Source organism: Solanum pennellii, chromosome 8 (genome assembly GCF_001406875.1).
Source record: "Solanum pennellii chromosome 8, SPENNV200".
NCBI lineage: Eukaryota > Viridiplantae > Streptophyta > Magnoliopsida > Solanales > Solanaceae > Solanum > Solanum pennellii.
The window spans coordinates 66,695,749-66,722,162 of NC_028644.1; the positions used below are offsets into that span (position 1 = coordinate 66,695,749).

Sequence of the window (26,414 nt, forward strand, 5' to 3'; positions counted from 1 at the left end):
AGAAGAGAATTAAAATAACGAAATTGGCGCTAACTGTTTTCATATTTATTGGTCAATTCTTCGATACTTCATTTCCTTTCAACTGCTCCCGTTTAATCTACTTTTACGTGTCGGTGTTTGATTTGACATAAAAAAAATAATCCTCTTAAGGAATCTCAAAATATTTTATTTTTTAAAGTTTTATATTTAAATAATTAAATCGGTAAGTTTATTTTTTTCTAAACCATCGTCAAATATTTATCGAAATATAAATTATAGTTATTTGAGTTTTGAAATATTCAAAGTAAGAAAAAGTGCATAACTAATAGACCACAAATTTATTTTACCGTTATAAACTATTTCCTTGAAATTAATCCATTTCTTTTTACTTCTTTTCTTTTACCTTCATGTTTTTAATTTATTTCATTTTTCCCTTTTCATTTTAAGAAATACTTTTATTTTCTTTATTTCTATACTGACGTGTGGAATTCAAATTCTATACCTTATGATAAATATAATATTGTCTAAAAAAGAATGATCTCTTTTTTTATTTATTTAAAAAAGAATGATTTTCTTTTCTTTTTAGTCTGTTTCAAGAAGAATAATTTTTCTCATTTTTTGGTAATAATTTTTCACATAATATGTTTAAGACCATAAGATTAAAGGACAATTTTATATATTTGACGTAACTTTAATTTAAAATTACATAATTAAAATTAATCTTTATTTTTTTAAAATTTTATGTCAAATCAAACTAGACGAATCAATGCTTTCAACTTTTCTCTAGTCTTAGTTTCTACAGAAATCTTTTGAATTAAGCCACACCACATATTTCTTTTCATTGGAAGAAAACAGACAAAGAAAATTGATATGTTTTTTCCTTTTTAGGCATCCAAATTTAACCTCTTTTTTAGGAAAAAAAGAAGTTAACCAAACATGGTTTGCTAGCTTATTACATATATAAAAAAATAGAAAGGAACATATCTTTTTTTCTTTTGCTTTCGGTTTAACGAGGAATAATTTTTCTCCTATCACTAAGAATGTACTCATTTTCAGTAAATATTAATCTACGCCAAATGTACGATTAAAATACATATTATACATTTATAGATCGAGTCTAAAAACACGATGAAATACTTTTATGTTTATATTACTTGCTCTTATTGATCTGACTCACTTCTTAGTAATGCTTTGAAACAACAATTTTTACTATCTATTTAATATTAAAGTTAGTATGTAAAAAGAAAGAAAAACTCCCGTTAAAATAGATGTTAAAATGAAATATGTACTTTTGATATAAAGTAAATAGAGATAATGATAAAACTCTTTAAATTTATTAAAATGAACGAATAAAATTAGCATTTATTTTTGATATTAGGGTCCCATAAATTGAAACGGACTGACGTAGTGCATTTTTACTCTATTTATTTTCTTTTTTTTTCTCTTTTCCTTCCTATTTTTTCAAACAAAAGTACAAAAAATCAGTTTCCAGGAAATCCGTGAAGTAAGAGCCCAATGAATAAGAAAAAAATAGAAAAAAAATGTATATTGTATTTGGTCGTTTTTGTGTGTCACTATTGAATTTAGACGTAAAAGAGGCTAAGTACTTAGACAAGTTGTACTCTGTTTCTATTTATATGTCGTTATTTTTTATTTCAATTGTATTAAGATATTTATATGTCATTATTTTTTATTTCAATTGTATTAAGAAATTAATTAAGTTTACTCTTCTATTTTTACTTAAATTTTTTGAAGTCAACTTTTCAATTTGTGACTATGAATTCATTTAACCAATGAACATGAATGATTCACTTAGTTTTTTTATATTAGTCAAATGTATATATTATCAACGCTATTAACTCACAAGGATAAAATAGAAAACATATTTAAATTTATATACTGATTTTCTTAAATGACAAATATTATGAATCAACTTCTATTAAAAGGATATTATGATATTATATTAAAAAAAGCAGAGCAAGTAGTACATTTAAATAATATCTTTTTATATTCCAATAAAAGAAACAAAAAAAGTACAGAGATTCCATCAAGAATAGGATATTCTAAAAAGTATTTAATACGTAACATTTTTTGAACTTTGAAAAAAAATTGCAACTTGCAAGAACAAGATAAATAATAAATTATGAGATCTTTCCATGTTTATGAAATTTTTATGATTAGGGTAATCTAATTATGCTCGTAGAGATGTAAGAATGAAATATGGAGGAGGTATTTTTCTATATATGGTTTTGTTTAATTTGTTTGACAGATTCATGATTAATTGCTTAAGTTTTCATTTAGCGTTTAATGTTATTTTGTAATATGAAAATGTGAATTATGTGTTTTCCTTACTAAAGGTAATTCAACTTTGAGTTTTACGACCTAAAATATCTATTTGTCAATCTTATCATAATATTTGATAGTCAATTTAGTTTATTGGAAAGAAACAAAAAACGTTGTGATGGAGGCTGATTTTAAATTCGAAGTTTATGAATCTTTATAATAATCTGAGTTAATAAATATAATATTTAATTGTGTGATTTGTCTTTAAATGAATTGATTAGTCAATGGCACATAGCATAACTTATGGTATATTATAATTCAAAAATATAAACATATATCCCACAAAAAATTATTATCCTTGAGCTATGAAAATTAAAAATCAACACAAAATAGAAATAGAAATGGAAATGAATCGTTAATATACAATAACTAGATTCATAATTAAATACTTATAAATATTTAATAAAACTAATTTAAATATATAATAAAAATTATTAAATTCATATGTGAAAAACGAATCGTTTTTTACTTGATTTGTAAGTTAGGTAGGGGTACTTATTAATTTTTTTATAGAACGTCTTTATCGAAGGTGACACATATCCACGACTGCATACATATATATTAGTCCATGCACTTATTATCCAAAACGACCCATATCAAATAATTATATTATTATATAAAATAAAATAGGATAAGATTTCCTTTGGGATATTAATATATTGACTTCAATCATAGTAGGATCCCATCATGCATAATTTTTTTTTCAAAAAAAATAATAATATGTGAACAAGTTTTTTTAAAATTTATTTTTTAAGTGAACAAGTTTTTGATTAGAAATTAAAATTTATTAAATATAATGGGAGTTACTTATGGAGTACTTATCGGGCACAATAGTGCATGCATCATCGTTATAAACATCGAGTATAAATAAAAAAAATTTATACATATAAAGATTAAATTGATTTGTATTAAGTATATATATTTTCTTCGTTTCATATTAGTTGATCGTTTTATTTAATTTATTGTTCACCTTATAAAATTAAAAAAATATTAATTAAAATTTTTCAATACTATCTGTGTAGAAAGTGTTGATATCTGTTTGTAAAATTTTCAAAAATATTTCTAAGAGTTGAATTAGTAAAAGTATCTTCTTATTTATGATTTCTTAATATGTTTGTAAAAACGAAAATGATCAACTACGACGAGACACAAAGATGATAAATGTCTTTATCATCCACGTTGAAACTATATTATTAAATACAACTTTAGATAAAGCAAATACTTTTTAAATAATTTTTTTAACTTGATTTCTATATTAAAAATTAATATAATTTTTATTAATTTTAATAAATTAACATAAATTTTATAATATAAACTTCAAATTCTGACTCGAAATCTCACGGGTCCTACATATACTTAGTCGCGCAGCCGCTCAAATAATAATATTTTCACATTCCATAGCTCCTCTTTATTTTTCTTGCTAGCTTCTAAAACCTTCTGCACAATCATTATTTCATTTATTATATTTTTTACCTTTTTATCAAGAAAATATACTAATCACATAATGCCAAATGGAGAATATCTTATATTAGCTATATTGAAATCAAATATACTATATAAATAGAGCCCCTCTTATAGATTTGTGGAGACATTGCTGTTTAGTTTATTTTATTATTCTTTTCTCAAAAAAAAAAAGTGAATTTTGAGCCATGGTGGCAATAGTGAAATATGGAATAATTGGTGTTGGTATGATGGGAAGAGAACATTTAATCAATCTTTATCATCTTAAATCTGAAGGAGTTTCTGTTGTTGCCATTGCTGATCCACATCTTCCTTCCCAAAAATATGCACAAAAATTAGCTGATTCATTTGATTGGCCTCTTCAGGTATTGAATCAAAATCATTTGTCACATTTATGTTTTCTTGATGTTCGAGTTAGCTTTTACTATCGTATGCGTGATTTCTCATGTTACAGAGCCGGAACCATTGCATTTAATATGTATAAATAATCTATGCATAATCGAATAAATTAAAAAAAGAAATTGTGGTCCAAAACCTATAAACTAAAAATTTCTAAATCCATCCATTAGGCAAATGAGAAGAAGTCATTTGCGTTTTACTCCTATGTGATTTGTGACTATTGCATAGGAGCGGGATAAGGGTTTGCGGATTTGAACTCTATTTCCCATGATTTTTGCCAAGTTCACTGTTGTTACACTAAAAGCATAACATGTCTAGATACAGTGAATGCTCTGGTTTTTGAATTTGTTACCAAGGGTAGTTTGGTAATTAGTGTGCAAGATAAAAATGGAGTATTTTAGAATTAACTTTGAGATTAAATTTATAATATTATATTTGTTTGACGGTATAATATAGTATAAATCTAATCTAAAAATTTAATTACTATCAGATATCTTACCTTGTTCTATCAAATTAAATATTATTTTATTTTATCCCACGGGATAAATTAATACTAATTCTGGGATAATTTATTCGTCGTATCAAATAACTCCTGGAAGTTTTGGAATTATAAAATTAGCTGTTATGGTGTTTTAATGATCTTCACTGTAATTTGTACGGTATTTTAAAATTTTTGATATCGTAATTTTGATATTCGATTCTTAAAACATCTGAACTGTTATGAAATTATAAAAATTTGTTACTATTTTATGTCAACATTTATGAAAAAATCCTTGTTTTAAAGGTTTATGCAGGGCACAAACAGTTGTTAGAAAGTGGGCTATGTGATGTGGTTGTAGTTTCAACTCCAAACATGACTCACTATGAAATTCTCATGGATATCATCAATCACCCAAGACCCCATCATGTTTTGGTGGAGAAGCCTTTGTGCACAAATGTTTCAGACTGCAAAAAGGTCAGTAGCGGAGTCATGATTTTCACTAACAAGTTAAAAATATGAAAAAGTAAACACACAAGCCAGGATATATTATGTACGCATAAAAACTAATTTTAACCATGTATAAACATTGTAATTTTCAGCTGAAGGGTATTCAAATGAACCCCTTGGTCCTACCTGGCTCTGTCTCTGCTCAGGGCGGAGGTAGAAGCTCAAATATGTGTTTTGACCTTTCAAACACTATATTTGTGTTAAGAAATTCATTATATATGTACGCATGTTAAATTTAGAACTCAATTATTATCGCTTGAACTCAAAATCAGGTCATAACTGCTGCAAAAATGAGATCCGATATGCTGGTACAAGTTGGTCTAGAGTACAGATACATGCCTCCTGTTGCTAAACTGATAGACATAGTAAAAGAAGGAGCTTTAGGACAAGTGAAGATGGTGTCAATTCGAGAACATCGATTTCCATTTCTTGTTAAGGTAATTTCACAGAGTCAAGCAACTTTTTGTTTCCATGGTAGTTACAAATGCTAATGAATTATGTTTCTTATATAGGTCGATAATTGGAATCGTTTCAACTGCAATACTGGAGGTACTCTGGTGGAGAAATGCTGTCATTTCTTTGATCTCATGAGGCTTTTCATTGGAGCTAATCCTGTTCGTGTTATGGCTTCTGGAGCGATGGATTTGAATCACAAAGATGAAGTGTATGATGGACGGGTAATTTACTTCTGTAGCTGCAGAAGCTGAATTGGATATAAATTAATTTCCGCAGACTAGGCTTGTGTATCATGGTTTTAATTGCTGTTTTTTTCGATATTCAGGTGCCTGATATAATTGACAATGCTTATGTAATTGTGGAATTCGACAATGGTTGTCGTGGCATGCTTGATCTATGTATGTTTGCTGAAGGAAGTAAAAATGAGCAAGAAATATCTGTAGTAGGTGATACTGGAAAGGTAAATCTCCCTCTTATAAGTTACTAACTCACGTGAACACAGTAGTTTTTGCTCTCCTGTGACGTTCTTTATCACACTTTTAACAGGGTGAAGCACTTGTGCCTGAGAGCATTGTGCGTTGGGGCACACGAGCTGAAGGAAGAAACGGTGTACAGACATTACTAGCTGAAGATAAGCGGATAAAGTAATTCATTTGCCTGATCTTGAGCTACTAAGTCTGTAATATCGCGATGATCTATTGATGTCTTTGATCATTTTTGTTATTTGACAGATATGATGGGCTACATCATGGTTCAAGCTACTTGGAGCACCTTCAGTTTTTGTCAGCAGTAAGAGCAAGAGGAGAACAAGCTCCTGCTGTTGGTTTACATGAGGGATTGGTTTCAGTAGCCATTGGAGTTGCTGCACAGCTTTCGATTCAGAAAGGACGATCTGTTACGATTGAGGAAGTCATGCATGAACAGCTTCTTCAACCCACCAAGTCTTGATTTTCAGTTTTTATAACTAGAGAACATGTAGTAGTAGCAACACAAATAACAAGGGTGTCCAGATCTTGATCTGTTCTTGACTTGTCTAGTATTCATCATACTATTATTGAAGAAATCATTTCACAAAGTAGAAAGACTTTTAAATGCACTCTGATGCATTTGATCAATCTGGTAGCCAATTGATAAGTTAATGAAGCAAGTGATGGGAGGGCTTGTGATAGTTCTATCTTCGTTTTGCTTATTTTGTTTTTTTTGTTTTTGTTTTCCCAGCCGGTGTCCGATACCTACATTGGAACCGACTAAATCTAGATTCGCGTTGGGAAGTCCTAGGGTAAAGCGCTCACTAACAAAGGCAACTACGTACCCAAGAGAACTCAAACCCGAGACCTCTTGGTTAAGGATGAAGAAGTAATTACCACTCCACCACAACAAGTGATGAAAGCAGTAGAAATTATATTTAAGAAAGCTGATAAAATTCGAAACTGCATCAGCAACACTGAAGACAAATCTTTGTAGAACGAGTAGTAATGCCCAACTGAATGCACACAAGCATAAATAGTTATGTACAAACTGGAACTCAATGTCGAAGTTGAGAAATATGCAACGAAGACTAAAATCAAGGTCAGACTAACTAATTTTAGTATCAGAAGCACTTTCATCTGCCAGAGCATGCACAATTATACCATTCTACTCCCTTCACTTTGTAGGACAAACTTCATTCTTTAGGCATAACGAGCTTGCTCCACACGGCTGCCAATGTCTCTATTGGTATTGAATATCTTCTGTAAAATCAGCTTCTAACCTTTACGTTGTTGAATCTCAGGCTCCGTCCAACGAAAAGTTTTAGTCCTAAGGAGATCCTCTTCTGCATGATATCCGACATTGAGGAAAGCGATTTCACTTTATCATTATTATGTGGAACATCCTTATTTAGAGCTAATATTATCCTGTAGAATTAGTAGTGGCACTTTTTCTTTAATCAACCACAGAACTGTACGAACGGTGGATGCTACTTCCCCAAAGATCAACAGCCAGATATAAGCAAAAAGAAGTTCCAACCCCAACTGAATATGTTAACAGATGCCTACTGTAGTCTGAATCTCAGATACTGTCTAAAAGGGTATTTTATATCCTCAGAGGATGCCACCAATCTCAGTTGTTTGTGTCAACACGACCTCTTTTTCTGGAAATAGTAAAGAAAATACTAGAGTTAAATGATATGGGTACTAGAAAATAGAACTTGCACAACATGTAATACTACTCTGGAATGCATGTAACAGAAGTAGAGAAAGGAGAAACAGAGATATTAACCAGTGGTAGCTAGCTATTAAGATAATCCATTTTTTATTCGGTAAATGATATTATTAACAATGGGAATGAAATCTCCCATAGTTGTATACAAGAGGTAAACCAGAAAGTAGAGAATCTACATCAAATCATGATTCTTATTCTCTACAAAAGATATCCAATCTATACATTAAGGAATTTACCAAAAAGCAATCAAAGAAAAAAGGTTATTTCTTAAATGTGCAAACTCATTTTCGATTCCCTCAAAAGCTCTCCTATTTCTTTCTTTCCATACAACCCACAATAAGAGCTAATGGGGCAACCCTCCATGTAAAATAATCTGTCACGGCATCTTTCATGCATTCAAAGATGTAGCAAACAGAAGTCCTGATGTATCTTTTCTTTTTTTCATTTTTTTAAATAATGGTGGTGTCCCACAGCCAACTTGCGCAGATCTTGCCAATCTTGGTGTATTATTCTGTTCTACAGCCCATCATTAGAAATTCTCCGCTATAATTCTTGACCACATAATATTTTACTTAGGCTTACAGTATAGAAGTAAAACCTATTCCGCAATCTAGTTCTGAAAGTTAAAACTAATACTTATGCAGTTACTGCAGGTGCTAATGCAACAACCGACAACCACCGAGACATTGAGGCAAATGATTTAATTTTATCATATTTATAGGGAACAGCCTAATCTAGAGCAAATACGAATTTCAAATGTTCCATTATCCTGAAGAATGGTACTGCCAATTTTTTTCTTTCACCAAACGCAGAACAGTAGACAATGGTAGATGCTACTTCCACAAGGAGCAACAGCCAGACAATTAGCAATAACAAATTCAAACCTCAACTCAATATGTCAGCAGATGCTTAGTAAAGTCTATACATCTCAGATCATTTTGTCTGAACAGGGAATTTCATCTTCAGAGGATGCCCCCTTTATCAGTTGTTTGAGTCAACAAGCCATTTTTTCTTGACAAAGCAAAAAAAGCATACAAATTCAGAGAACAAACTATATGATAAATGGCTGGTACATAAACTAAATGACAGGCATTCATAGATGCAGCAAACAACAATCTCGATGATCCTTCTACAGCTCTTATCTAGAAATTCTGCTAAACTCTTGACCATATAATATACTTAAGCTTATTGTATGGTAGTAAAACATGTTCCAGACTTCCACTTACACCATCTAGTCTGAATGTTACAACTAATATGCAGTTACTAACTCAAGAAGTAGCATTTATTCAAATAACAAGCTCAAGTATGTCTAAAAAGTGAATTACCCTGATACAAAAAGCAATGCAAAAGAAAACTACCTAAGAATTTAACCTCATACTGAGTCAGTCTAACCCTTCGGTGTTCCATCACAATCCTTTGCATTCTTCTGCTGCAACATGAACTCCTGATATTTCTCTGCTTTCTGTTTCATACCTAAAATCATCTCCTCAGTGGCATCAATTATTTGTTTTGGCAAATAAATCTCCAAATAATCCAACCACTCTCCAAGTGTCATTTTCTCTAAATCCACCTCCTCCTCCATTTGGACTTCACTCATGTTTGCACCAACATTACTAACTAACCCCTCACAACCATCCCTTTGAAGTTCTGTTTCAACCACCTCGGGCATATTTCTTTCTACTCCCACATTGGCACTGCTCTCAACAGCTTCTTCACAATCTTTTTGGTCTCTTTCCAACTTCTCCATTACCTCATCTTCCTCCAAGTGCACTATACTTGCAGTGCTTCCCTTCCCCTTCCCAAGTTGCTTCAATTCCATGTTTACATTTTCTTTTTTATGGAGAGTTTCCACATCTTCCTCCTTCCTTGAACTCCTAGTCCTCCTTGAACACACTTTCTTCTCTTTATCTACATCAATGGCTACAGAATTCGTAGCTTCCTCCACACTATCAGTCCATTTAACATTCTGTGCTTTCTTAGAACCCCTAGTCCTCCTAGGACTCGGTTTCTTCTCTCTATCTGCACCAGTTATAGCAAGACTGTCAGTTTCCTGAGCATCATTCCCCACTTTCCTAGAACCCCTAGTCCTCCTCGGACTAGGTTTCCTCTGTCGCTCTGCTTCAACTTCAGCAAGACTTTCAGTTTCCTCCCCAGCATCATCCCCGTCTTTAACACTGTCAGCTTTCTTAGAACCCCTAGGCCTCCTCCGACCCTGTTTAGTCTCTCTTTCAATATCAACTAAATCACTATTCTCAGCTTCCTTCACACTATCAACCCCAGTTCTCACGCTCTCCACTCTACTAGAACCCCGAGTCCTCCTCGGATTCCCTTTCCCCTCTTTCTCAGCTCCAATTGCAGTAAAGTTTTCCACTTCATCTACATTTCCAGCTTCATTTTTCACATTCTTGCAACTCCTCGTCGCTCTTTTGGAACCCACACCCACATTTCCTACTCCCCCATTTCCAAGCCCTAATTCGCGATTTTCATCAATCACCCCCAATCCCTTACCACGCCTCGCGTTCCGTCGGGTATTTTTACCCTTAACCTCGATTTCTTCCACCTGATCAACTTCCATTACTTCAATTTTGACCTTAATGGACGTTTCTTCACCAATTTTTATAATATCGCCGTCGGTAAGTTTAGTGGGTCGAGATGGGTCAATTGCAATAGTATTGAGAAACGTACCGTTAGAAGATCCGAGGTCATTGATAACCCATAACCCAGATTCAAACTGAATACGGAGGTGTTTAGAAGAGATGCCTTCGTCTTTGATAGGAAGTGAGTTGCCACGTACACCCCGACCAATCTGGATCTTTGAACCGGGTTTATACACCAAATTACTACCCGAAAGAGGACCTTTCTCCATAATTAGGTGTAGCAGTGGTCCTTCTCCTTCTTCCATTTCTGTGCTACGGGCGAATTGGAGGTGCGAGGAAGGGAAGAAGAGAGCTTGATGGTTTGTTGCAGAACTGAAGGATTTCAAATTCTGCTTTAGAGGGAAACAAAATATTGGGGTGAAAATGTAAAGAAAATGAATTGGGGGTGAAAAAGAGAAGTTTAGCCCTAACAAAAGTAGTCTTTAAAGTTTAATGTAATAAAAATTTGGAACTTTCGTCGTCAATCAATGTAGTGCAGTTACGTCGTGTATCGATCGATTCAGTTATCATTACATACTAAATTATTATAGAGTTATTAGGATATTGATTTGTTGATTTATTAGTTATTACATTATCAATTTAACTATCATTAGTTATTAAGATTTCACACACAAAAGAACTATTAAAAAGCACATGTTGAAGATCACATCTTGCTCAAAAATATACACTAACGCATTGTATAATAATCACTAGTTTGAGACAGTTAGAAATGATATTATGAAATAAAATCTTGATTTTATATAACAAATGATTAAATATAATTTTTTAATTTACAATCGAGTTGCTAATCCATCAAAAAGACCTCAAACCATGGAAAATTGATAACTCAATATTAATAAAGTGGATTTATTTACTGAACGGCTAAATAAATAACCATTATCAATAATGCAAAAACTTTTTTCGTGTTCAAATTATTGATTTCAATTCATTTCGGACAACCTTAGGTGTAGTAGAGAGAGTTATTTGTTCCATATTTAGATTTGGGGCTCAAACTCTAATCTCTATGTATGAAAAATCATTGATATAGAGTGATTTCCCACAATGAAACCCTACGCGACACAAATTCAAATTAATTAAACTTCAATGTTGAATAGAATCAAAATAAAATAAAAAATTAAACTTTCTTTCGTATTCAAATATCACTCTCAAATCTCCAAATATTGTGTTCTCAACGTCAACTTTTAATACCTTATTTTTAAATTTATAACCAAATAATATCGATGTCTATGGGAAAAATACAATTTAAAAATCTATCATTTAAAATCTGGATGGATCTTAAAAACTTTAAAGTTAGGAGACCAACTTGATACCTGAAAATCATATGGGGTCAAAACTCTCATTATGACAAAATATAGGGGCAAGAAGTGTAATTAACGCAAAAAGAGATAAAAGGGCAAATTTTTCTCTAGATCAAATCTTTAGTAGTAGTCTAGAACCTCTACAGAAGTTCGATCTGATCGTTTTTTGCTGCATAAACCCCAATCAACAATGCCGGTAAGTCCATTTTTTCCGATTCTGCTTTCTCAGTTCTGTGTTTTGATCCGATTAGGTAAATGTATGGAACAATTTGAAGCAATCATTTTGAATCGTGTTGATGATTGATTGTTTGTGTGATTGAATTTTGTGCAGATGACAGTGATAGAAGTGGCAGCGCCGAGCCCAATGAGGTACATGATGGGAGCAGCTGTAATGATGATCGGCGTTGTATTGCCTCTTGCTTATATGATGTTTAGGAACAAACGTGTTCCTTCCTCTTCTTCTTATTCTAAACAGACGTAGGTATCTGCCTTTCTCTTTTTCTTTTAAGTGATTTATTGATTTCCGATAATCATCACGAGTTGAGCTTAATTGGTGGAGAAATGAGGATTTATTCTGACTTGTTTGGGACTGAGGCGTAGTTGTTGTTTTTAATCTAAGTTTCTAATTCTCATTGTTTTAAGTGTTTTAATTAAGCACATAAATGGAACTTGTATATAGATGAATAACATTATACGGTGTGTGCACTTAAATTCTCTATGTTTTAGAGAAGTACCCAAGGTGGGATCTAGTGGTCAATGAAGTGGTTGAGAATCATGAGATCTCAGCTTAGAGTCAAAAGCTCAAGGCAATTCTTCCCATCTGTTCTAGTGTTGGTGTTGCCGGTGGGAGGTGGCAGGATTAGTCAAGGCTAGCTAAAGCTGGCCCAGACACCACATTCATTAAAAAAAAAGAAAAAAAAAAGACAAAAAGTCTATAATCTGAAAGTTAGATGGACCTGAATTTAGAGAATTTATATGATCTAGCTGATTAGCTTGCAATGGACGTAGAGTTAATTGATTGATTGAAACGATTGGTTTAATCAATGTGAGGGAAATATTTGTTCTTTAATGGTGTTTGTTTGGATTATATGGTGTTTCAATTGGGTTTTGCTTAGATGAAATTATGGTTTTTATTTTCAGGAATAAGGTTCTTATATAGATTATGGAGGCATACTCAGAATGAACTTTTGTTAAAGAGAAACAAGGAGAAGAGCAGAGGTGGCAACTCAACAATTGTCGTAAATGCATTAACTTTCTTATTTGGATTGAGAGTTCTTGAACTATATTGTTAATTTTTACTAAACTTTAGGATTTTTCTTTCCCAGAGATTAGACCATGCTCTCCTCTCAAGGATATAGTTTAGCTTGGTAATCACAAGTCGAATAGAAAGAAAACCCACTACCGCTGTATTATTATTATTATTTCATATATGATTGATTTTTTTTTTCTTGAATTTCTTTGCCTAGAATGCAAGCTATGTTGTCAGCAATCCGTTGACTCTTGTTGTGCTTTTATGTAGAAGTATATTTGTTGATCAAATAGTACGGTATAGGCTTGCACTGATATATTTCATGAGAATTATTATTTTTCTTGATGTGGCTGTATGATCAAGATGATGCAGACATGCCCATGTTGTGGGATGTGGATTAATTAGAATTAATGTGGTACTGACAAATTACAGTTAATTTTTTCATGTCTCGTCTCTTTTTCAATATTTAGCATCTGTGTTTTCTTGATTGTTTTAGCAGAGGACTTCATTTGGCAGCGTGATCTGCATCTTGGGAAATGCGTTAATTAATGGGACTTATGGCGTAGAGTCGATTTCAGATTCACTTCGCTTTACTGATAAGTGGATCGTGACTCTCGTGATTCTGATGATTTCTATGAATTGGATTTACAGCTATGTCTCACAGCCAATTTACTTAGCTTTGCTAATATTTTCGTTCATCGTGTTATTGTGATGTTTTTTAGCTTCAAGAAGGGTTATTAGCTGTGTTGACAGGTTCCTATCCTTCCTTACCTTCCACGTTACTGCAATTGGGTTTGCTCCACAGAACTTTTTCTTTTACCACCAACCTTGAGTAGTCGCAATAGATTACCAAGTCTTTTGGATACAATTGCTAGGAAGAAGTATGGTTGACATTGTACTTAGTGAAACTGTTAATGAAATGTTGTAGTTTCGTAAATGAGCTGAAAACTTCTATTGAACTGTAGTTTCCTTAGGATAGAAGTTCATAATTCTGATAAACTAGTTCATTACTTTCCTTTATAGAAAAGCAAACAAACGAGTTCATTACATTGTTGCTTAAATTGCTATCTTCAATACAAGAGATGGCTAGATGCAGCCTTCTACAGTTTATTCCCAAGTGATTATGTTCCAGGGGCACCTCTCCTTCTGATTGGTTTTACTTGCAATTCCTCAGGATTTTTTGTAGGTATTGAACATCTTCTCTAGAAAAATCACTTTTTATTCTGCCCCTATATGAGCCCGCCAACATTGTGACTTAGCCAACCACCTCTGATCCTGCGATTACAACTAAGCACATGATGGTGGGTAAGTCAGTTTCTCCGCCCTATGGTATCAAAAGAACTGAAGATTGTAGGCATGAAACCAATTACTTTCTCCAGGCTTAATCTGATGAAGCTAATTGCTATAGTATAGATGTTCTTCTGTGCTGGTGTCATGTTGTAACATGTTGATAGGTAATAATTTGTTCATATTTGTCAAGAAGGTAAACATATTTGGCTTGAAAAAACAAGTGGTGGATAGGACATGTCTATTGTTCATGTCTTGTGTATTACATATTTACATTTAGTGCTTCTTATAGCCCACACATGAATTTGAACTCACTAATGGAGTAACTACTAACTAGATAAGCAAGAGTATCTTGATTAGACTCGACATGGTACTGACAAATTGCAGTTAATTTTTCCATGTCGTCTCTTTTTCATAACTTGGCATCTGTAGTATCTTGATCCTTTTTTTTTAACAGTAGACTTCATTAGGCACTGTGATCTGTGTCCTGGGCAATGCACTATTGACTAAATGAGGTTTATGGCATATGCTTGATTGCTTATTCACTGAGCTTTATTGATAAGTGGTGTGTGTCCTCTTGTGATTCTGTTGATTTCTAACAAATAGGACTTACAACATTTGTCTCGTAGCTAATTTACTGCTATTGCTGATCTTTTCCTCGTTCCTCATGCAATTGTATATATTTTGATTTCTAGACGGATTGTTAGCTGTGCTTATAGATCCTCATTTCCCCGTGTGATTGTGATGATATTGTAATTGGATTCAGTTTCCCAAAAATTTATGATTTACCAAAACATTTGAGTTATTGTTATGAATATAGTTGCTGGGAAATTGTGCTTGGTGAACAAAATGTTGTATTTTGAACTGGTAAAACTGTAGTGTCCGTAAGAAAGAAGTTCATAACCTTCGTAACTAGTTCATTATGTTGGTTGCTTAAATTTGCTCTTTGGTAATCAAATTACTATTTCTTGAGAGATACAAGAAATGCAGCACCTCTACATGCTTTTTGCTTTAAATGGTAAAGAATCTTCCCTAGTATTCGATTATGTTTGTTCAGGGACACTTCTGCCTGCTGATTGGTTGTAGTTAGTAACTTTTAAGCTTTCTTGGAGGGATTTTCAGTGTAGAACTTCCCTTGTGAAATCAACATTTATCAGGTCCTCACATGAACCCACCAACATGAGGGACATAGGCAACCACTTCAGATTGCAAAGACAATGAAGCACGTGGTGGTGGTTGAATCAGTTTCTCCACCCGATGGTATCAAAAGAACTCAAGATTTTTCAATTCGAGGGGACGATGTTGTGTATTCCTTGAAAGAAACGAGTTCCTTGTGATGTGTTCAATCTTCAATGAAGTGACTACGAAAGTTGAAACCAATCTAGTTTATCATGACTTAATCTGTTGAAGCTTACTGCTATAATGTCGATGTGCTTCAGTGCTTGTGTCATGCCTTTACTTGTTGATATGCATTTGCTGCTCTTTTTTACCAGAAAGGTAAGCTTGAAAAAGAGAGTACTGATGGATACAACATGTCTGTTGCTCATCCCTTGCTTATTATGAGTATATAATTACATGAACGTAAGGTTAAGCGCCTTCTTTAGCCTTTACGTGAATCTGAACTCCCTGATGGAGCAACTAGATAAGTAAAAAGTTGCTAGCAGGGCTGCTGCAAACTTGAACTTGGTATCCACCATATACAAGTATGCAAAATCCAAGAAGTTTTGGTTATGTGAAAACTGATCATTTTATTTGGCATTTTCTAGACTCTCCCAACAAATAAACACATTTGATTACAGAAAAGTGATCTTCCATTAACGAAGGCACTAAAGTTATTTGGACTTTGTGGTTGGAGGACTAACTTATCCTACTAGTTGCAAATGGCAAAGGAGGATCTCCACTCTCTTTATATAAAAAGACAATTTGTTCATAACTTGTTTTTTGCATAAGTTATACGAGTTAGGAAGTAAATTACTCCTAATGTATAAAATTAAATAATATTTAATTTGTAATTTAGAAAATCACATTTTATAATTCAGAAACCAATGTATATATCATCTATTGCAATAAGCGTGGGTTAAAAATTAAGACAAGTTTGAACTTGACACACATTATTAGTTCATCTCAAAATTATTGACAATTTAAAACTGTTAATAATTTGAAAATTAAATTAATAAATTCACACCAAAATTTAAGAATAATTTGATAAAAAATTCACGAGTGTTTATTTTTAAACTCACCACGCTTTTATGCCAAAAGAGAAAAGTGATAAGTTGCAGAATATATATGTTTTAGTTTTGAAGGCAGAGAGATTTGGTTGGAAAACCAAAAACAAAAAGGAGGTAAAACACCGAAAGCAGTTGGGGGAGAGGAAGATGAACTTCCTCCGTAGAGTAATTTCCCCAAGCTCACGTTCTCAAGTTTCTCAATTTGCGAATAGGTCCTTCAAAATTACACAAAATCATTATGGGTCCATTGCTCAACCCACCCCAAGCTCCTTGATTCATGGCATTCATCAATTTCATTGCCCAGTAAGTCAATTTTGTACATTTGAATGAATCTTTGAGATCGAGTTATGAGTTTTTAATTTCGTTTATGGAAAATGAAATGCGACTTCAATTTTTTTATGAATAGGATGTGGTTGGAATCCTTGCAAAACTATCGGATTGCATAGCATCAAGGGAAGGAAATATTCTCAGTGCTGATATTTTTGTTCCAGACGACAATCATGTCTTTTACTCCAGAAGGTTATAGTTTTTCTCTGCATTTCATAATTGTGGTCTAAGGGCCAGGTTGCGTGTACATTTGGATGAAATGAATTCGAGTAGAATGGAAGGATATAGGAGATTCGTGTAGCTGAGCTCAATTTGTTAGGAGTTGATGCATAATTAATCGACTGATATCTCGTAATTTGTTCATAGAATCTGTTTTAGTGATTGACATTTATTTCATAAGAGAAACTAAGTTTCCTTTAGAGCATAAAAAAACTGAAGTGCCAAAGAGTTGAAACCTACTGCCCCTGCATCTACGATGTGGTCTATTGGTTAATGAAGTGGTTGAAATCCTTGGAGATCATCTCAGTAGAGACAAATAATGTTAGGTGATTCGTTCGCATCTGCCTAAGCTGTTGTGGGGAGATTTATCTGGTACCCGTGCTGGTAGGCAGTAGCAAGTACCAGATGGAATGGTTGATGTGCTTTTTTAAGTCATTCCTTCTTTTGGTAAGTTGAAAAATAATATATCGTGCCTTTAAGACAAGGAAGATATTGCCCAGTGTTAAAAATTCTCCTCCTCCTCCAACCATAAAAATTTGGTACTAATTGACAAGGAAGCAAAATGGGGAAGGAGCATATAAATTGCATTGATAATTGTTTTACTCCTTTGATTTACGAGGCAATTGCTCGTTTTCCAACAATATTATGAACATATATTTTCTGTTCTGATGTAATTAATCAGTTGTCTCCACCTTTGTTTTCCTTTTTTTGTCTTCCAGTAAGTACAACAATTAGAGAAACTAATTATTGATGCAAATTACAGCGAGTTTCTCTTTGACCCTGCTAAATGGCCAAGAGAGCAAATGGATGCAGACTTCTCTAATCTAGCTAAAAAGTTCAACGCGATGAAGTCTGTCGTTCGGGTGCCTGATATTGATCCCAAATATAAGATTTCAATTCTAGCTTCAAAGCAGGTATTGATTTTAAAACTTCTCAGAGCCTGTTTAAACTGTAATCAAGTTGAATTAAACAATTTTGGTGCAGGAGCACTGTCTTGTGGACTTGCTGCATGGTTGGCAGGATGGGCGGTTTCCTATTCACATAACTTCTGTAATAAGGTAAAGTATGAAATTTCTTCATTGTAGTGATTCAATGTCATTGTAAGGATTTTTTATGGTTTCATATGCTTTTCCATCAGCAACCATGAACGAGGTCCAAACACTCATGTGATCCGGTTTCTTGAGAGGCATGGGATTCCATACTATTATTTGCCAATGACTAAGGAGAATAAAAGAGAAAAAGAAATCTTGGATATAGTTGGGGATACTGACTTTTTGGTTCTTGCCAGATACATGCAGGTAATCAACGCACGAGACATAACTGTTAATCTTGTTTTCTCTTACATTGAAATAAATGTTGATCTGGTCAAATAGGAAAGTTCTTTGTCATAAAATATGTTCTGGATCATTTTTCTATTGTCCAAACAAATTGATTTTAAGTAGTCCTTTGTCTGATTTGCCATGACATGCACCTCTCTTACAGAGAAACAACTGTTTATCATGCAGCATGTTCTAGATTGCTTTTTTTATGGTCTAAATATTTTTTGTTATCTGATTTTTTTATTACATGCACCACTAGACCTAGTACTTGGACCCTTAAGTTGCGTCTGTATAATACAAATCTGCAGTGATTTTATGCAGGTATTATCTGGGGACTTCTTAAAAAGCTATAAGAAAGATATCATTAATATTCACCATGGCTTGTTGCCATCGTTCAAGGGTAGTAATCCATCTAAGCAGGTTCCTTTCCTGTCTCCATTTCTTCAAGTGGCCATTTTCCTGTTTCTTTCTACGAAATTATAGCTTGATAAGATGTATTTATCTGTTGGTAGGCTTTTGATGCTGGCGTTAAGTTGATTGGGGCGACAACTCACTTCGTTAGTGAAGAACTAGATTCGGGACCAATCATTGAGCAACTGGTAATAGTTTTCATGTTTGAATCATGGTATTTATGTCATTTTTAAAGCGTCTTGTGTTTGTTTTATAAATTGAACTGCTTGGTAATATTCCTTAAAAGTGGTGATGATTTTAATCTTTATTACCTTTTCAGTACTTTTACTTGTGAAGCTAAAGGTACTCTGCTTCCTTCCAACATTCTCTGATAGAAGTATTCTGCAAAAGAATTGACATATTCTTGTAGTTTGTGAGGTTGTATGTACAAATATTTAGTTTGACATAAGAAATGGTTTTCCAGTAGGCTTGTTTTACTGGACCAGCTTTCCCTTGCTTTCACCTTTCTATACTTTCCACCAAATATTATAAGCTATCATTTACCAAAGAATTGCACCTCAGTTCACATTCCCAAGTTAAATGTGGACATTTATGAATTCTTTAATTTCCAATACAATTGCACTGACAAGGTTTAGAAGCCCTATGTCAAAAGCTGTTTTGATAGGGGCACCAAGACACAAGTATGCATTGTAAAATATATGGTATTTAATTTACACAAAGAAATGATTTCCTATCTCGTGCAACGATATTATGCATAACTTAGTGGTTTTACTTGGTTAAATTGTGATCTGAAGGCAACTGTTAGTCCTGTCAACACCAACAAGAACTAGGCCTCAGGCCCAAACAACATGTCATTGCTGTTGATTGATTCTATTCTTGTTATTTTAATCCTTTGCTTTTCCTCTCTTGTTCATGCATGGCTTTTTTCCTCCGGTTTTTGTTTCTCCGTGTTATTTTATATTTTCTTACATGTACTTGATTGTTTCCTTCTTCATGCAAGTTTTACCATCTCACCTTGTATTTATTGTTTCAAGCTTCTAATTTATTCTTCAAATGTACAATAACTATCCTTGAAGTATCTTTGGGAGACTGGCTATTTTTCTAGTAGGTTCTGATTATCATCGAGAATTTGCACTCCCGGATTTTATTGTTGCAAGCTTTTGATCTTTCAGGTTGAAAGGGTTTCTCATAGAGATAATTTGCGGACATTTATACAAAAGTCTGAGGATGTTGAGAAAAGGTGTCTTGCAAAAGCAATCAAATCATATTGTGAACTGCGTATTTTTCCATATGAGGCGAACAAGACTGTTGTTTTTAGGTCCTGATTGAAAAGGAAGCTGTGATAGCTGCATCAATCTCTTTCCATTCTGTCCATCATTCGGGTGATCATCGATATCATCGTTATCACTCAGTTATCCAAGTAAAACTTCCACACAGGCCATTCCGAGAAGTAAAGACAGAGAAGGTGTTGCATCTGGAAGAGGGAAAGAGAAATAAAGAGGTTTCATCTGAATTCATGTTTTAAAATTCGAAGATTTAAGACACTGTCTTGATATCTGTTTCCACCTTATCACATGCAACAGATATTTGTACAAGTTCCAAATTCTGTTCTTTGATATCAAAAGTGCCTCAAAGCTGCTTTCAATGGTTATAGAACTTTTAAACATTTTGTCATTTGAATTATGTTTTTGGGTACTAATCATCTGGTGGTATCTGATGCCCACTGTCTCGATTAATTCAAATTTCCGTGCTATTAGGGATTTTTCCATTTTCAGGGCTCGAACTATGTTTTAGTGCATGCCATTTGAATTATGTTATTGTATGACCCTATGGTGATGAAATTCAAATTCCTTTTAGGGTCAAATTTTCACCTTGTTTTTAAGTTTGATGTAAATTACACCTCAGATGGTTGTCCTTCTCATGTTTTAAGCCATTTCATCCCTCATTCATTGTCTCTTTGCTCCTTTTTATATAATTATGATAACAAATTGATAGAGTTTGCTCCATTAATATAATGTGAGGAAAAGCTAGATTCTTGATTTCCCTTTATGGTATAATATTCATGTAGAGCTCTTTAGATTTTATACGTGTGATACATGTTCCTTTAGTTTCTCCAAGTAAAGCTCTTCGCATCACAATGCCTATTGTGTCAACTTGCCCTTTCATAAGTGGAGACAGAATAAAGCGTCTTTTACTGTATGTTCTTGATTCAACACACTTCCACTGTAGTATTCGAGTAGCAACTGCTACTTTCTCTCGAACCATAATATTATTATTCAACTAGATGAAGTGGGAAATTGAATATAAACAAGAAAAAGTCCAGGAGAATGAGTTCTTTCTTGCAAAATTCTATTAAGTTTGGAATAATGAGTTTTTAGGTGAATTTACAAAATTCTTACAAACAAGACCTGTCTCACTGCCAATATATTAGATACTAACTCCAATTAGTAAGTACAACTTACATCTGAAGTATCATAAGACAGACAAACCAAGAACTACCTCAAACATTTTTATACATTAAAATAACAGAAAAAGTGAAAAACTAAGTTAGTCTAAAAGCTTTTGTTGATTCTCAACATTGTCATTGATCCTTCAGTGTCTTCATATAAACTGGTTTTATCTAGAAGCTTCTGAATTCCATCAATCCATTTTTGTTTATGGCTTTTGCTCTTGCACTTGAACTCTAGAAGACCCTGAGCTGTCTTTACTCTAAGGTACAAATCTAGGCTTTCAATCTCTTTGTTGAATAGCCATGGTTCACTTTCATCACATACTTCATATACTACACCTGTTGCACAATGAATGGCGTTAGAAGGAGATGCAACACGAGTTTTCTTGAAATTGGAGCATAAATACATACAGTCAGACTTCTCTATAACAATCATCTTGTTCATTTCACTATAACACACGAGTCTTCTTGGCAACCGACTTTCTTATTTATATATTCTCTAAAATAGCATCTCGCTATAGCAGTCCAAAAAAAAATCTGAACGAATGACGTTGTTATAGAGAGCTTACATTTGTTATTCTTAGAGAAAGCTCCACCAACATGTTTACTCTTCAACTTGATCACAACCTGTAAATTGATCCACAGTAGTTAGTACTTCCACTTTTGTTTCTGAATTTTATGGCATCTCAATATCTTGAAAGGGCTATTGACAGACCTGAGATTTTTTGTTTATATAAACAGAAACGCGTTTCCATCGTTGCATACCTAAGAATCCAGAATAAACAACAGCAAGTAGAATCAGCAACAGAAGAAAATAGTTGAACATATTGTATAATAACAAAAGGTATACTAAAAATAGTTCTTGCATATAAATCTGTATTCACCTTTTCTTGTGAGATGCAGCAATTCACCCGCAAACGGAGAATCATGTTCATCCATGTCATTAGGGAAAACAGCAGCAAAACTTTGAGCTTCCACCATGCTTCTGTCACATGGACTTATTGATGCATTCCTCTTTGCTTCTTTTGGTAATCTTGACTTAAGAGCTGCTTCTCCTCTCAAAGCTTTTCATTCAAAGCAAAATAGGTACTGTTAATAATCAGGTATGATAAGTATCTCAAACACATTTGCAAGAGCATATTGTCACAATATCAACTACGTTTCAGTTCCAAACAAGTTGGGGCCGACTATATGAATCCTTATTGTTCATGTCACTCATTAAGCCCGTCTCATTTCAATATTATAAAAACTTAGGGCCGTTTGGACATGATTTCAAATCACTGATTTGAAGTCAAAACTTGAAACCAGACTCCCAAATCCTATGCCAAACGCCTTATTAGTATCTGTAGCACTAGAAGTTTTCTATAGTTTCTACTGATATATAAATCTTTAACATAGTACAGTCAGATCTCTCTATAATAACATTTCGCAATAACACCCAAGTGTTCTTTGGAACCGATTTTCATGTTATGTTATATTATATCCGTTCTCTTTAACAACATTTTGCTATAGCAGCCAAAAGATATTCATACAACGACGTTATTTGACAGTAAGTGACTAAATAAGTACCTGTAGCAGCTGCAGCTGTTAGTGTGACAAGATCACTAGCACTATGTATGTCTACAGCTGATCTAACAACTGAGGCTACACGATCATGATCCGCCCCGGCTGATTCAGCCATTTCAAGGCAATGGGAGGCCAAGAGTTCAGTAGCTGATGCTAAAGCCATGCTCATCTTTGAACTCGAACCGTTTGAGTTCTCTGCTGCTGCAGCAGCAGCCAATGCTGCAGCTAGTCCTGCTATGGATAGGACAGTGTGCATATGCGCGTTTTCTAGGCGTGCCTTTTCTTTCTTCTTCACTGAGCTATTGTTAGAATCCTTATGATGGAACCACCTTCCAATCCCTCCGGCCTTTCGCCCGTTTTGTGAATTCAACATCTTGGTTTCTGGCTGCAAGAAAATCCATCACTCAGAAAAAGAATTGACAGGTTGAATTTTTTTTCAACTCCTTTAAATTGGAATGTTGTGGATAGAAACTTAACCATATTTTATTACAAAAAATTAAGAGAAAAATGATAATCTGAGCTTCAAATACTTTCAAGTTCCCAAAAACAGGTCTGAGCAAGTTTTGGATTTTCTGAGACTTCACTCACAAAACTTCAAATTTCTTTCAAGTAAGATGCATATCCAAACACAAATTCATATTTCAAAAACTCAAATTTTTAAGTTTCAACTTCAAAATCAATGATCAAACGAGAGCATAATATTGTTGAATTCAAAAGAAAGGAAGCTTTGGAGCAACGCTAAAGTTGTCTTCATATGACTTATAGGTCACCGATTTGAGTCATGGAAGCAACCACTAATATTTGTGTCAGGGTAGACTACACATCTCGAGGGTTGGCCCTTCCCAAGCCAAAAAACAGGATGCTTCGTACACCAGACTGCCCCTTTTTATTCTTGACTTCAAAAATTTAAAAAGCCTCCAACAATTCTAATGTCATCACCAAGCTCAAGACTCAAGAAATTCAAAAACTTGTAAACAAAGAACTTTATTTTTTTGTTATTTCAACACAATAATACCATATCTTGGAAGGAAAAAAAAAACATAAGCTAAAGACTTACTAGTTGTGGAGGTGGAGAAAGTGATTCATTAATCACACTAAATTTCCTTTCAAAACTATAGTGTTTCTGATTTTTAGCAAGAGCTTTTGATAATTCAGAAGCAGATAGACTCCATGATCTTGACAAAAAATCCATTGGTTCCATTGGTGTTTGTGGTTGATGAACAGAAGGCAACTCTACATCCATTTCTTCATCTTCTTCAACACTCATAAGCCAATTATCTGAATCATTACTCTTCTTCCATCCCAAAAGATAGTTTTCCTCCATAACAACTCTGTTTAGATAACTTTTCCTGTTAATTAATTAACCAAAAAAAAAAAAGAGTGTAAGGCTACTAAGTGAAGTATAGCAGATTCAACCGAACACATTACTTTCAGATCAAATCACTCCGTACACGTGAGTGAAAAAACACTATTTTGACCGTGTTGACTTTTATGAGTGTGTTTAATACGACAGAAGTCATTTTTGGTGAAAAATATTTTTTTTTTCCCATGTAAAAAAAAATTAATGATACTATCATCAAAATTGGAGAGTGTTGTTTTGATGAAATTTTTGATTTTCAAGATTAATAAGTATGTACTAGTGTTAGTAAATAGGGAAGGAAGAATCCAACGGATCGATCACTAAATACATACAAATATATATATATATATTTTGATATCACCACAGAAAACTTGATTCTTTCCTCTGTAAAAAATAAAAAAAATAATGAAAGAACGTAAAAGTAACACTTGCAAAAGACATTTGGTCCAGCTAGGCCGTAAACAACCAACCAACCATTATATTTTCTTGACAAATAACTTATATTGAATCCGCCTCTAATTTTCGCGAAGCGAAGAAAGGGAAGAAAATGACTTACCTTTTAACAAATGTGAGGATTGTATACACTCACTAATATTAGAAGAAAAAAGAACATAAAAAACTTTGGTCTCAGCTTTAGTAGTAGATTGAGTTTATATATAGGAGAGACAACAAAGCAAACAACAGAGGTACATGATAACTAACATAGGCACACTTGGTCTCATGAGGACATAAAAAAAAATAAACAATAAAAAAATTGTGTTATTTACGTATTCCAACACAATATTCGTTAATTAAAAACTATATAATAAAATAAGATTAAATTGACTAAATCAAAGAAAACATTGTCCAGATTGAACGGACGTTTGTTTCCTAACGTTAAAACAGTTGTTACAAAAAGTTGGATTAATTTATACACAAGCACACGAGCTATACAGTGTGCATAAATAATAATGTATTCCAACTACTATTTATAACTTATATACCTGGACAATGTAACAAATTTCGATACAATTGATGCATTTAATCTATTATAGGATTTAAAATATTGAGAGACATAAAGTATAAATATATATGTTTTAGCAATCGTAAATGGTATGTAAATACCTCTGTCATATTTTCAGGACATTAGTGCGTCTGTCGTCCAAAAACTAGAGCATATATACCTTTTATAATAATAATCTTATCCACCAATCCGACATTTATTAAATATCGGATCAATGGATAAGATTGTGTCACGTGTCCCTTAGAGCAAAGGATATATATATATATATATATATATATATATGCTTTATTTTTTGGATGGTGGGTACACCAATGTCCCAAAAATATAATGGAGGGTATCTGCATTCATTTACAATAGTTTGGGGATATATTTGTTTGTCCTTTTCCCTTATTCGAAATTTGGATTTTATGGATTTGGACATTCGAGTTTGAAATCTATTATTTTTACTTATTAAGTGGTTTTCCCCATACATATACAACGCCTAATATAAGCCAAAATAGGAATCATAGGTGAAGTCAGAATTTAAACTTTATGAATTCTTACGATAAACTCAAATTTTAATAATAATTAAATTCACAATCAAATATGTAGAGATAATTACTAGTGAATTTTTTAATACATATCTGAATAAAAGTTATTGAGTTTACATATATCATAGCTCCGGCCTCAATTTTTTATTAGATCCCTTTATTACATATGATTTTTTAGCTTACTAATTTCACTTCCTTAATTATGGGGGTGTTACCTGTAGTTATACGTTAGTTGATAAGATAATGTATATTTTTTTTTCTTATTTATAATATAAAAATATAAAAGATAAAATTCTTTTTCTACCAACAAAGGATAGTGGGGATCAAATCTATTATAACTTTCGGTGGTTGTCAACTTTGGGAGTATACAATATATTATATATTACAATGTTTTGTAAAACCGTGTTATAATAAATTGCATTTGTAAACCTTGGATTTGGGAAGATAAATTGCTATGTAGGGACCAACACTTTTATTTGTTTTAAGTTATGTTAATTCGAGTTTAATTTTTGTGACAGACATTTTAACTTTTTTTTTAAAGTTCTTTTTGTATTTAATCTTATCTCCGCTCTTTTGTTGAGACATGAACGAAAAAGGGTGGTGCATTCATATTTTTTATGAGAAAATCGTACATTTATGTACATTCTTAAAATAATTTGAGAACGAAATCTATATATTTTTTG

General features: G+C 33.1%; 5 protein-coding genes across 8 annotated transcripts; 3 read left to right on the top strand and 2 right to left on the bottom strand.

The window, feature by feature from the left end:
- The first annotated feature begins 3,908 nt into the window (after positions 1–3,908).
- Positions 3,909–6,800, top strand: LOC107028985 (inositol 2-dehydrogenase/D-chiro-inositol 3-dehydrogenase). The gene is made up of 7 exons (XM_015230252.2): positions 3,909–4,148; positions 4,967–5,137; positions 5,443–5,607; positions 5,683–5,847; positions 5,952–6,086; positions 6,173–6,270; positions 6,358–6,800. The coding sequence occupies exons 1-7, from the start codon at positions 3,972–3,974 to the stop codon at positions 6,572–6,574; spliced, it is 1,128 nt and encodes a 375-aa protein (XP_015085738.1). The 5' UTR covers positions 3,909–3,971; the 3' UTR covers positions 6,575–6,800.
- A 233-nt stretch (positions 6,801–7,033) lies between these two features.
- LOC107028984 (FHA domain-containing protein At4g14490-like) lies at positions 7,034–10,881 on the bottom strand. 2 transcript variants are annotated; one of them, XM_027919209.1, is made up of 2 exons: positions 9,200–10,881; positions 7,034–7,757 (listed from the first exon to the last, which is right to left on the bottom strand). In XM_027919209.1, exon 1 carries the CDS (start codon positions 10,728–10,730, stop codon positions 9,216–9,218), a length of 1,515 nt encoding a protein of 504 aa, XP_027775010.1. In that variant the 5' UTR covers positions 10,731–10,881; the 3' UTR covers positions 7,034–7,757; positions 9,200–9,215. The 2 variants fall into 2 exon arrangements, with proteins under 2 accessions (XP_027775010.1, XP_015085737.1); XM_015230251.2 differs by having other exon boundaries at positions 7,062–7,757; positions 9,187–10,880.
- Positions 10,882–11,872: 991 nt separating this feature from the next.
- Positions 11,873–13,346, top strand: LOC107027941. Of its 2 annotated transcripts, none has more exons than XM_015228995.2 (3): positions 11,873–11,979; positions 12,115–12,264; positions 12,924–13,346. In XM_015228995.2, the coding sequence occupies exons 1-2, from the start codon at positions 11,974–11,976 to the stop codon at positions 12,262–12,264; spliced, it is 156 nt and encodes a 51-aa protein (XP_015084481.1). In that variant the 5' UTR covers positions 11,873–11,973; the 3' UTR covers positions 12,924–13,346. The 2 variants fall into 2 exon arrangements, with proteins under 2 accessions (XP_015084481.1, XP_015084482.1); XM_015228996.2 differs by having other exon boundaries at positions 12,115–12,260.
- Positions 13,347–16,553: 3,207 nt separating this feature from the next.
- Positions 16,554–20,727, top strand: LOC107026897 (formyltetrahydrofolate deformylase 2, mitochondrial-like). The gene is made up of 8 exons (XM_015228008.2): positions 16,554–16,850; positions 16,954–17,066; positions 17,857–18,007; positions 18,078–18,151; positions 18,232–18,391; positions 18,734–18,832; positions 18,925–19,011; positions 19,996–20,727. The coding sequence occupies exons 1-8, from the start codon at positions 16,569–16,571 to the stop codon at positions 20,146–20,148; spliced, it is 1,119 nt and encodes a 372-aa protein (XP_015083494.1). The 5' UTR covers positions 16,554–16,568; the 3' UTR covers positions 20,149–20,727.
- Positions 20,728–21,141: 414 nt separating this feature from the next.
- LOC107026980 (VAN3-binding protein) lies at positions 21,142–25,083 on the bottom strand. 2 transcript variants are annotated; one of them, XM_015228131.2, is made up of 7 exons: positions 24,755–25,083; positions 23,896–24,187; positions 22,842–23,223; positions 22,157–22,336; positions 21,988–22,037; positions 21,842–21,899; positions 21,142–21,611 (listed from the first exon to the last, which is right to left on the bottom strand). In XM_015228131.2, the coding sequence occupies exons 2-7, from the start codon at positions 24,160–24,162 to the stop codon at positions 21,376–21,378; spliced, it is 1,173 nt and encodes a 390-aa protein (XP_015083617.1). In that variant the 5' UTR covers positions 24,163–24,187; positions 24,755–25,083; the 3' UTR covers positions 21,142–21,375. The 2 variants fall into 2 exon arrangements, with proteins under 2 accessions (XP_015083617.1, XP_015083618.1); XM_015228132.2 differs by lacking the exon at positions 24,755–25,083 and having other exon boundaries at positions 23,896–24,516.
- Positions 25,084–26,414: the final 1,331 nt, after the last annotated feature.